Source organism: Rhineura floridana, chromosome 7 (genome assembly GCF_030035675.1).
Source record: "Rhineura floridana isolate rRhiFlo1 chromosome 7, rRhiFlo1.hap2, whole genome shotgun sequence".
NCBI lineage: Eukaryota > Metazoa > Chordata > Lepidosauria > Squamata > Rhineuridae > Rhineura > Rhineura floridana.
In genome coordinates, this window is record NC_084486.1 from 133,132,873 (window position 1) to 133,145,579 (window position 12,707).

A 12,707-nucleotide genomic window follows, 5' to 3' on the forward strand; every position below is an offset into this window, starting at 1 on the left:
ACTAACTATGCAGGGCTGTTATGTCAAAGCACAAATTAATTGGTATTATGCTACCCTGATTATTCTCTCCCCCCCATTTTTCGTGAATAAGTTTAAATGATAAACCATTTAAAAACGGGGCAATACACGTACTGATACCCTGATTGTTAAAGCTACTTCCAATAAAATAATTAACTCTTCACAGGAACAAAACACCACTAACCTTTCACACTACCCACTTTATTTTTTATTAAGGGAAGGTTATGCTGGCAGGAATGCTGTGGAGAGAAAAAAGCATACCACTCCACCATGGTTAAGGAGTTTGGTTATGGAGAGAAAGTTTGACATGCCTGTGAAGGGCAGACGGGATGGACTTGGGCCACACCTATCTCATTTCATAGCCAATCACTGGCTATGTCACATAGCTGGTGACAAGATGAGGCAATGCCAGTACGTGGGCACTGTGAAGGAAATCAGGATATCAGGCAGGGGTAAAAAATATCTGTGATTTGTTTGCTCATCCAAGAGATGATTCTTGGTTTATTGAAGAAACCATTATTAAGATCATGGCTTATTCTTATGTACGAAGGCAGCCTTTATCTCACACATCCAGAATCTGCTTTGGAAACTGGCCAGACTCTTACCTATAAGCGTAAGACTCACGTAAAACTGGAGGCAACTTTGTTTTTTTAACATGAACTATGTTCCTGAAATTTCCCCCATTTATAGTATACACACAGTTCTTGCACAGCATACACATGTAGACTTTATACACATACATGACAAGTCTCAGTTAAGCAGCGGGCCATGGAGAGACCTCAGGTCCATTAGATTTGTGCTATTCACATTGTAAAAGCATTATCCATAGGTAAATCTTTGTAAGACTGAATTATAGGCATTTAGCAAGTGCCATAATGAACTATGGTCATGTTTTGCCCCATAGTCAAAGAGAAGAGTTGTTGAATTTTATCAAATGGCCTGTCTCCTTGGCAGTAAGAACTTCAAAGCTTAATTCTTTGACATTGTTAACTCTTCCCCAATGCACATAACATTGCTCTGTTATCCAGTGTTTGAGCTAGATGTGAGGAAGGTGCAGTAGGAAAGTCAAATTAAAACAAGGGGAAAGCATAAAGCCTTAGTATTATGGACCACCTTGATATTATTTATTTATTTATTTATTATATTTATTAGTCGCTTTTTTTCCAAAATGGAATTCAAAGTGACTTACAAAAACAAATTGTGCTCAAAGTGGCTTACAACAAAAGCAAACAATTACAAAAACAATTTCATAATAAAATAATACAACAGCAGTAATAAAACAACTGTCATAGTTAATTTTAATTAACTACATTCACATAATTAACTAAATAAAATAAAATAAATAAACTGGGAGTAAAGGCAAGGATGTATTAAAAGTGGGTTCTCCTGTTGCTGTTTCAGATCAGAGGTAGATTTTGTGACTGAGCACAGCAGTCCTTGTGCTGCTGCAACAGCCGGTCTGAGAAGGACTACAGAACTCACAGTGGCCAGTGGCAATGTGCCCGCCCGGGATGGTCTTTTCCTTGGATATCCAGTAAATGTAATGGCAGAACTGGGTGGCTTGTTCTAATTCAATACTTTTCATGCACAAAGTCTTCATATACAACTGACCCAGTGGAGGGACGCCTGGGATGCAGTTGCTACTGCTGCTGCTGCTACTAAAGCTGATGCGCATCGCTACTTCAAGCAGGACAGACTCTGAATTGCCCATGGCTGGGCGGTGCGGTCATCCCCAGAGGAGACGAAAGGTGGTATATAAATGAGTTAAATAAATATGCAATTTATTAAGGTCCAAGAGAGTGAAAAAATGATGAACAAGGTTATACATTTGTTCCCATTTCAAAGCAAAAATTAGCTGGAAAACTAAGAAAATTATTATCTTATCAATCAATTGCATATTATAGCAATTGAAAAAGAACTAACTGGAAGGAGTACTGATGCAACAGGCCAAAACATTTTAAATGTAAACTTTTTCTGTGCAGAAGCATTACGAAGTGACTGATTGCTATATGTTTGCATGTGGATAAGCGTGAACAGTAGACCCACAACATAGGGTTGTATCCAGCTTATACTCTGGGTAGACCCACTGAAATCAATGGACCTAAGTTACTCATGTTGATTACTTTCAGTGGATCTATTGGAAGTATTACTTAGTTGGATACAGCTCATAACATTGTTTGAGCTGATGTTAACCTTACTGTTCTTAAAAATTCAGCAGTATTTTGCTTCTTTGTACACCAATGTCCTTTACAATGTGCTTACAAAATTCAACTGCTAAATTACACCGACTATTGGAAACGTAAAAGGACACAAGACAGCCACAAAATAGAAAAGAACAAATGAACCTTAGCAAACTTTCAAACAATCCATAAAGAGAAACGAGCAAGACTTACCATTTGAGCTCGGAGGTACATCTGAGCCTGGCTCGCAGTCAGAGTAGGAGAGGTGCTCCCTAACAGCATGGTCTGTTGGGTAAGACTGCTGCTACTAGTGTTGGAGGTCTGTGAACGGCTTATTAGCTGCGCAGGTGTAGGAGAAGCAGAGAGATTAATCTATGGAAGCAAAAATATTGTTTTTATTAACTACCTGCATCCCACAATTTCAAAAAGAGCCATGGGCTACAATCCTATGCATTTGTAACTCCCACAGAAAACAGTGGGATTAGCTTCCAAGTAAACAGCCACAGGATTGCCTGGTAATCTGTTTGACTTGCAATCGTGCTTTGAAGCACAGAACCTGATTTGTAAAAAATGTATGTCATCTGTCAAAATTGCATTTCAGCAAGTATCTTTAAGCACTTGTTTGTTTATCAAGATCACTGCACAAAGCAATAACTATTACTAACATATATTGAGACATATTTTCCATTTTAAACATGTAACTTATATAGCTATCAATTATGATACAGCAAATCTTCCATGTATCTTCCAAGATACTTGATCATAAGCAGGTATTTCATTTTAATTCTAGAGTTTTAATATTATGATCACAGTAAAGCATTCAGCAACATTGCAGAAGATTTTCCTTCTTAGATGTGTCATTCTGCTTTTTCCAAATCAAGATTTCCAGAATATGGCTTGATATAGTTAACACTAAACTCAACACAATATTAGTATCACATGTTTATATACTTGTAAAATTCTTATGTGAATTCCCATGTTAAAACATTGTGATTGCTTAAACCTCTAACTGAGCCTTTTCCTAGAGATCTGGCTAAGCACACACTTAAGTATAACTCAAGAAGTAACTTATTAACTAAGTTATTACTAAGTAACTCAAGTATAATGTATTCATATGCAAAACATTAAATGTCAGGCGGTCAGCCAGGGCCTTTTTAAATGGCAGATTTATATTTAAGTGATTTATTATTTTTTAAAAAATATAAATGCATTGAGACTTTGATGCAGAGTTTACAAAAAATCAAAGTTTCTGCTCCTCCAACTATTTGAATATAAATGTGATTAAACGGTGGCATTCCTTACTTTCAGACAACCAGCATGCTAACTTATGAAAAAGCACTTTATTTAGATACTTACCGAGGTCTCTGACATGCTTGACTGCTGAGTAACATTGCCATTGGGGGATGTGCACTGCCTCCCACCTGACAGGTTTGCCTAAATAGGAAGCACATCTGTCAAATGTGTCACTTACACTACAATAAAAATGTTTAAATAATATTGAATATGATAAATTGAACATCTAGCTTGATGGCATTTGTGAGGCAGCTCAATGGCTACATGAAACCCACAGTAGTTTTCTCTGTGCCCCTCTTTAATCCCGCAGCCAACTCTCTTGTACCTATTTACAGGCATACCCCGCTTTAACATACGCAATGGGACCGGAGCGTGTATGTAAAGTGAAAATGTACTTAAAGTGAAGCAATTATCTATGCATGTACTGCACGGCAATCACCACTAGATGGCAGCGGCGTCATGCCATTAAGTGTCCGTAATTGCGAAGCATGCGTACGTTAAGCGGGGTATGGTGGCGTATGGAGCATGTACACTACAGCAAGGCAACATTAAGTGAAATGACGTTAAGTGGGGTATGCCTGTATAGCTTTTTATATGTCAAGATACAGAAACAGTTGTCTTGAGCTAACAATCCTAGTCTACAACAGGAATCAGTTCCATGATATTTCCACTACAACCCCTTGGAACCTATCTTGTATCAGTCATAGGCCACCGCATTTCTCTATGGTCATGCTTGCATCCAGTGCTAAACTGTGCCTTAGAGCACATGCACATGCCAGAACCACAGGCTATGAAACTAGGTAACTGAGATTTTTTATAAACTATGATTTCTGGTTAGTATGTAACACATGGGCAGAATTCTGTGAACATGGAACTAAACACTGCTAAAGTCCTCCTCTCAACCATGTAAAAGGGGTGGAAAGGAGCAACATGTAAAGCCTAAGTCTCACTTGGGCTCTTTCCGACTTGTGTGCATAATATAAACCATGGGTAAGCATTACATGTAAATAGGACCTATAAAAGTGTAGCACCTCCCATGAGATGTCAGATCTGCTATTCTTTACACTGTCTTTGCTCATGAATCAAATAGAGGCCAGTCAGGAGCCATTGAGCTGGTTTGAGGTTGCTGATTCCGCATGCCTTTCCAACCCGTCTCCTTCAATGTAACTGTTGGATATCCATGGGTAGGGGAACGTCAAAATGCTCAGTGTCCATGGCTGGGGTCTCCCTGTCATTGTGGAAAAAGAATCACAACTCTCAGAGTAACCTTGCTGCTTATGCTTTATTGGGGAGTCAGTTACATTACTCCCCACTTCCCTCATCAGGGTCCTTTCCCAGTCTTGGGGGGAGTGCCTAGGCTGAGGCCTCACTCCTTGTCCTGTAGCCTTCCAGCCCCTCAAGGTCCCTTCTCCCTCTCAGGCTGAAGACTCCCTCCAGCTTCCTTCCTGCTTTCTCATATATAGGCTTCTAAAGGCCCCCTAAGATCCTCCGTGGCACAGAGTGGTTAGCGGCGGTAACGCAGCCAAAGCTCTGCTCACGGCCGGAGTTCGATTCCAACGGTAGGAGGAAGTCAAATCTTCGGTAAAAGGGGTCGAGGTCCACTCAGCCTTCCATCCATCCGTGGTCGGTAAAATGAGTACCTGGCATATGCTGTGGGGTAAAGAAAGGCCGGGGACAGAACTGGCAATCCCACCCCATATATATGGTCTGCCTAGTAAACGTCGCAAGACGTCACCCTAAGAGTCGGAAACCACTCGCACTACAAGTGCGGGGACACCTTCTTCAAAGGTTCCCTACCAACCGCTGTTTCCCCTCCAGCTGTTCCTCCTTTGGCTTGTCTCCCAGCCCTTCTTACTCAGCCAGTTCAGCTGACTGGAGGCTGATTCTGAATCCACATAGGGCTGAAGCCAAGGGAGCAGTGAGGCAGTTCCTGGTGGTCCTTCACAGTATCAAATACATATTTATTTTTATGTTCTTCATAAATATTCTGATGCCCTTTTGATATGTTAAAGATCAGCAACCCATTTGTGTGTGTATGTGGGGTGGATCTAAGATGGATCTGGCTTGCTGCTATAGCTCCCAAATGAAAGCACTGCTCAGATGAGGATGATGAGGATGGGAAAGAAGGAAATTGGAGCAATAGAGACAAAGAGCATCCTGAGACAGAAAGCACATGCACATGCTGATTTTCAATGGGGTCTGAGTAAAAGTCAGATCCAGTAGAATTAATACAGATCCTCTTGAATTTGATTGAGTTTTATGTGGGATTCCCATCACCATCAAATTAAAGCTCACAATGGTGATTACAGGCTGCATAGGAAAAAATAAAAAATAAATCATATATCTGGCCCTTGGCAGTACCAAAACATGGATTCCAGGCATGAATCTTTATATGCGATGCCAATAAAAACTCATTAAATAGCACAACAAATCTATGGACTTAGAGGTGACCTTTTACAAGGGGGATATCTTATAATGAAGCATGCCTCAGATCCCTGTTCCTGTGCAATGGTAAGATTGGCAAGTGCCAGATCTGTTATTTTTACTGTGATGTCTCTAGACACCCACGTAAGTTTTAATTTGATGATAGATTGGAGCAGGTCCTGTTTAAAAGTCATGCAAATTCAAGAGGATCTTTTTTTACCATTTGGTGATTGGCCACACCCCATGGCAAACATTTTGTGGAAACAGCAACACCACTTTCAACTACAAAAGTTGGAGACCTACAATGCATGGGAATACCACAAGTAAGAATGTGATACAAGACTGAAATTGGCAGTATAAATTATACAACTCTGATTTAAAACTGATAGATAGTCACATACTGTAGTTAAAACGATTTTGTATTAATTTGATTATTTTGAAGTGACAGTTGAACTAGCTCAGTCTACTGCTCCTTATTCCTTCTTTACAACATAAAATTGCTGAGATGACAGGCCTGTTAAAACATATCCCCTTCCACATAACAGCAAGATATTGGATGGCAGTATGATGTTTTATAGAGAGAGAACACTGTCCCTTTTTCCTAGCTGAGCTTACCCTCATGCTGCTAGGCAGACGAGGGAACTTATACTCATGCTGATGGTCTGGCCTTGGAGTAAAAAACTGTTGGAAACCAGTACATGAAAAAAGTAGTATGCTGTTATTACATTTTGTAGCACTTTAAACTTAGTTCCCAGATTATTATTGTTTTTTCTGTCTCAGTCTCACCTGTGGGACGCTGGCCAGGCTCTGGAACTGAGTGCTACTCAAATGCTGCTGTTGCAAAGCAGCAGTTTGTAACATTAGATGCTGCTGTTGAGCTGCATACATCTGCTGAAGGTACTGTGCTGCTGAGCTAGGGGGACGATGCAAGGCCTGCTGAATAACCTGTGGATTTTAAAGCAACTTAATTACAGTGGCCACAATTGAACTTTTGCTGATGCCAGGACTATAACCCATGCAAGAACTAAGATATACCAGTGGTTGTCAAACATGCAACATGTGTTTAAAATTATTATATAGAATGATCAGTGAAAAGTACTATGCTATGTTGGCCCTAATTATTCTATGGACGTTACCACAATGTATATATATTTAAACAAAATTCCAATGTCACACAAGGAGACTTCTGCTCACACAAAAGGAGTTTCTCTTCTTCTCCTCCTACCCTGTGCAGTCCCCTGTACCCTCTAAAACAGATTTTGGGTGTTGCAAGAGGAGCTGCAAATGGAAGGAGAGGAATATCAAGTCTATTCCACTAGTAGGCAGACACCATCAGATATTACCCTATATTATAGTACAATAAGAGGAAGGCAATGGTAAACCACCTCTGAATGCTGCTTACCATTAAAACCCTACTCATAGGGTCGCCCTAAGTCGGGATCGACTTGAAGGCAGTCCATTTCCATTTTTTATAGTACAATAAGCCATATAAGTTTTAAAAAAATTAATCCAAGTCTCCTCTGCAGAGATGTCAAAGTGGCTCCCTTTAACATTTAAAAATTACTGCCTCATTGCCATTTCCATGAACCTATGAATAATAGGCCTACACATCTGAGGACAGAGTTTACTGGGGAGATGCTTGTGGTTGATGTTCACCAGTAGCAGTCACCATAACATGAAGTTAGGCTCACCACATCTTACTTTGGACAACCCTATTAGATCCTTCACTCACAAAATTAGTCTGGCCTTCAGAGTCCATACACGTAACTTCTCTCAATAAAATGAAATAGAACTGTTTTACAAAACACTAATATACTACATAGCTGCTGGCAAGGTATTATAATCATTAAGCATGTAGCTGCCAATAAGTGGTTAGAAACTATTATTAAGTTCCCCTTAAAAACTTATGTTCCACAGGAGCCTAAACTTTTGAAAAGGTGCAGGGAACAAGCTATAGAGATGGGGTCAAAGAAGAGCTGGAAACTTGTGAAAGCTACATTGTTTAGAGAAATCTTGGTAATTTGATTTTTTTCCTTTTTAACCAATCTGTATTCATTGATGTTTTTAATGAAAAAAAATATAGTTGTTTTTACTGATTTTATATGTTGTACTCCGCCTTGATATATTCTTATGAAAGCATAGATTATAAATATGTAAAGAAATAAAATAGGAGTTGCTGGTGGTGGAGAGAAGATAATTTGGGTTGGAAAATCTAGAAAGAAGCAGAGGAGAGAGAGAGAAAATGATGGAGTAGGAAAGAAAAAGGAATGAAGAACAGGGAGAGAAAGGACCGGAAATTAAGATGGACCAATGAAAGAGGGGATGGGGACAGATCCAGATAGTTAAGTGCTAGTTCTTTTTCTAATTCTTTTCTAGTTGGATCTGGGGATGGTGGAGGGACTGAGATGTTTTCCAAGAGCAGAAGTGAGAAATTTCATCAAAATTTCCCTGCTTTATCTTCTTCCATGAAATACTATCTATTAGAAAAAAGTATTTATCACCTTTCATGTAAATATCAAGGCGGTATACAATAAAAAAGGGGGGGAAATCCATAGATGCATAATAAAATAGCAAATGGAAACTCTGAGCTGAAAAAAATCTTAAGGTCTGTTGAATGCATGCATGAATAAAAATGTTTTCATTTGCTGGTAAAAGTGAGCTGCCAGAATGTTCACTGGAGCTTTCCCTCCTTCCTACAAAAGCTATATTTGTACAGCAGAGGTGCAGAACCACCAGCCTACAGACTTAATTAGACCCACTAGGCCATTTCCCGGGCCAAGGCCGGCAGCGGCCTCCTCTTCCAGCCATGACCCCGATGCGTGCCAAAGCGCGCCACCTTCATCTCGCTGCCCAGGGCTCGCTGGAGTGGGACAGGCCTGCCTGGGGCTGCCGCAAAGTTCTCGGAGACATGAGGGAAGTTGGCTGCACTTGCTGCCGCTGGTGGTCCTTCCCCGGGCTCTCTTCTGGGCTTCTCCTCCTCCCCGCCGAGGCCATGTCGTCCATCCTGCCCTTCACACAGCCCATCGTCAAGCAGCTGCTGGGCTAGAAGAAAGGCGAGCAGAACGGGCAGGAGGAGAAGTGGTGCGAGAAGGCGGTCAAGAGCCTGGTGAAGAAGCTCAAGAAGACTGGGCAGCTGGACGAGCTGGAGAAGGCCATCACCACCCAGAGCGTCAACACAAAGTGCATCCCCACCCACAGGTAGATGCCTCATTTCCGCTTGCACCTGATGACTGAGTTTGGCTTAGAAACGGAAGTCTCAAAAATGGGGTCCAAACCCAACAGTCTGCTGGGACTGGCACAGAGTAAACTGTGTCTGAGAGAGACTCTAAGCATGGAATATTGCGTGCTGGCGAAGGCAGAGAGTGATCCATTTTAAATTCACTTGTTCAAAATTTTTCGTTGACATTTGTTTTTCTTAATAATGTTATCTGTTATTTAGTTTAATTTTTGTAAATTGTATTGCTTTTATTGATGTATTTTTATACTTGTGTTTGTTTTTCTTTGTAAGCCACCTTGAGGGCCTTTGGCCAAAAGGCGGGGTATAAATAAATTTAATAATAATAATAATAATAATAATAATTCTGGCTAAGCCATGCTCACCTGCCCTACATACATGATGTCAGGTTTAGGTTAGGTAAACACCTGACTTAGCCGAAAGGGGGTTTGTAGGCATTGCCAATCAGCCCTATGCAAAGCACTCTGAAAGAGGCTTAACTGACTGTTAGATCTTGAGATGCCCCATTTAAAGCACTATCTTGCAGAGCACATTGAAAGGGGCTCTGAAGTGCGTGCCAAAAAGGCCCTCTCATGTCATTGTCCTGCCCACCTGTCAAACTTGCCCCTCAAGGCATAATGGAGATAAAGTTCTGGCCCACCAGCCAGATCTAGTTCCCCACCCAATATACAGTATCTGATATATAGAAATCACCATTGTTTGTCAGTACGTTTGAATCCTCTGTATTTGTATTATTTATTTTCAACTTTCACATATAACAGCTATCAAATACCTGCACAGCATGCCGATCTGCACCGCTATAAACAGATATCTGAGGTGGCTGTGTACGGGATGGGGAAGATGTGGTGGTGATGGTTGTTGTGCACGTAGAACATGTTGTTGTGCTCGGTTCACTTTCCATTGCTGTGAAATGATTCTTCTACCTGGTAATGTAAAAAAGCACAAGGATATAAATGGCTCAATGCATGCAACACCGTAATGTCTGGAATCCAAAGAGAAGCTGGTGTGATTCAGAGGAGAAAGTATGCTGGGCATTGTCCTGGAAAATGCTAGTTCAAACCATAAGTCACCCAGGAATGCAATTCACAATCGCTCATTTGCAGTTCTGTATCTGTAGAACAGAAGAATGACCTGCCTCAAAAGGCTGCTGTGGATATTCCTTCAGGGAGTAAAGGTCACTGATTTTAGGTCTGGGAAAGTGTGTTACCAAAGTAAGTTTATTTCAAATTAGTAATTCTTTTACGCTTAATTCAAAAACATATTAAACAAACAGAGTGAAATTGTTTTAATTTACACTGTACACTCGAAAGTAACAGAAATAAAGAACTACTTCTTAGTAAACAGAGCAAAATATTATAAAGTAGGCATTGCCATTAACTTGTATGGGGAGGGGAAATCACCTCACTGCAGTGCTGGAATGAGAGAAAATATTTAATCTTCTCCCCTTAGCCTAGCCCTGTGATGGGAATGAGTGTGGTATGTGCCTGCATGTATCTGTGTGCGCACAAGAGAGAGTGTTGTGTACCTGCATGTGTGGTGAGTCCATCTGCTGTTTGTGTGATGTGTAAGTTTGTGTGGGCTGTATGTGTGTCAAGTGTGTATGTGTGCTGTTTATGTCTTTCAAGGTTCACCAACCACTTTCAAAGGCCACTAACCCTCCAAGGGCCACAAGCCAGCATATGTGCAACAGACCATGACTGCTGCTGGCTTGTGGCCCTTGGAGGATTGGTGAACCTTGAATATGGTTGGCGAACTTTGAAAAGTTAGCCACTCCTGTCCTGGAGTCACTCTTTGAAATTTATTATGTGGAAAGGATTAGGCACCTGTAAAATACACCATGTGAAAGAATAAGGGTGCCTAACTCTTTTCACATGATAAACTTCAAAGTAACTCAGATTTACTACAGAGTGCAAGCTCAACCAGGAGATACAGCTAATCCCAGCTGACAAATGTACCTGTATGATATATGTATATTCTAAAATGTCTTATTTATTGCATTCACACTAAAAAGGGTTTTAAGTATACACTTCAAAAGTAATAGGTATACCTTAACTGCTCATAATGAGGTGCCAAGGAGCATGAGCCAATCACTTTGATGGGGTCTGCTGGCTATCACACTCCATTAAATATAGTTGAAAATACTGTTTTTCAAAATACAAGTTACCACCCCATCTAAAAACATTTTTCCAATTTTCCCCTCTTCAGTATGTTGTACAGATCTAGGTCCTGTAGATTGAAAAACTGAAAACTATACACTTACATTAATATTTCTAATTTTATATTACTAAAGCAAGAAAGCTATTTTAAATAATCTATAAAAATATACATACTATGCTCTACACATCAGCAACTACCAGTTTGCTTATTTTTAAAAGTTTCTTGCATTAAGCATTAGCAAATACAAAAAGAACACTGGTCCAGCATTGTTTACAAATCTCATTCTTCCAAGGAGCTCAGAGCGGTGCTTGCCCCAGGGCCACCCCTTGAGGAAGGCTGGGCAATCCACTGCCTCTTAGCCTAAGGCCAACAGTGAGATTCACAGCAGCCATTTCAACCTGGGTTTTGTTCATTTATTTTTCCAGAAAACCTGTAAATAAAGACTGTGGTTGAGCGTATCAGGCTAACCAAGCTGATGCTGAAATCCAAATAAGGTGATGCTTGTGAGTAAACTTGCTGCTCTGCAGGGGTCTGTTATGTTACCTGTGATAAATGGTGTAATAATATCTCCATCTGACCAGAGGGGTGACTCTGGATCATGAGGCAGCGGTAGTCAAAAGTGCATTTTATCCACTGTACCTGCTTGCACAGGCCTTGATCTTCACTGATCCACACTTTGGTTTTATGTTATGCCCTTGAAACTGATCCAGAGGGCTGAAGCCTGCCTTGTGATAAATACAGGAATGCAAGATGTATTCATTCCGTTTCATGGAAACTGCACTGGTTGCCTGTTACCTTCTACACCCAAATGCAAGGTATTTTTTTTTAATTCTTTTTATCGATCTTTTGTTATTATACAAAAATTTAACATAAATAATATAACAATATAAAAGTAACCCTAATCCCCTCCTCCCTCCCTAGAGCCATTACTTATGATATTGATTTAGTGTATATGCAAAGCTGTAGAAATAAAAAGGTAAGTATTAATATACAGGTGAGTATTTTGAAGCTTGAATATTTAGTATAACATAATCATAATTAAGAGATATAAAATTATAAGGAACTAATTAATTAATAGAACTAATTAATAGATCCTCCGTGGTGCAGAGTGGTAAGCGGCGGTAACGCAGCCGAAGCTCTGCTCACGGCCGGAGTTCGATTCCAACGGAAGGAGGAAGTCGAATCTCCGGTAAAAGGGGTCGAGGTCCACTCAGCCTTCCATCCATCTGTGGTCGGTAAAATGAGTACCCGGCATATGCTGGGGGGGTAAAGAAAGGCCGGGGAAGGAACTGGCAATCCCACCCCATATATACAGTCTGCCTAGTAAATGTCGCAAGACATCACCCTAAGAGTCGAAAATGACTCGCACTATAAGTGCGGGGACACCTTTACCTTTTAAT

At 40.5% G+C, this 12,707-nt stretch overlaps 1 protein-coding gene across 5 annotated transcripts in view; it reads right to left on the bottom strand.

The window, feature by feature from the left end:
- PHC3 (polyhomeotic homolog 3) overlaps positions 1-12,707 on the bottom strand; it is a 100,179-nt gene that overhangs the window by 80,257 nt on the left and 7,215 nt on the right. For 4 of the 5 annotated variants that reach the window (XM_061637296.1, XM_061637294.1, XM_061637295.1 and 1 more), the window contains exons 3-6: positions 9,923-10,073; positions 6,702-6,860; positions 3,555-3,632; positions 2,412-2,570 (exon numbers count right to left, since the gene is read on the bottom strand). In XM_061637296.1, the coding sequence (XP_061493280.1) occupies positions 2,412-2,570; positions 3,555-3,632; positions 6,702-6,860; positions 9,923-10,051 (525 nt within the window). In that variant the 5' untranslated portion in view covers positions 10,052-10,073. The remainder of the gene's footprint in view (positions 1-2,411; positions 2,571-3,554; positions 3,633-6,701; positions 6,861-9,922; positions 10,074-12,707) is intronic. The other variant, XM_061637297.1, reaches the window with a different exon arrangement.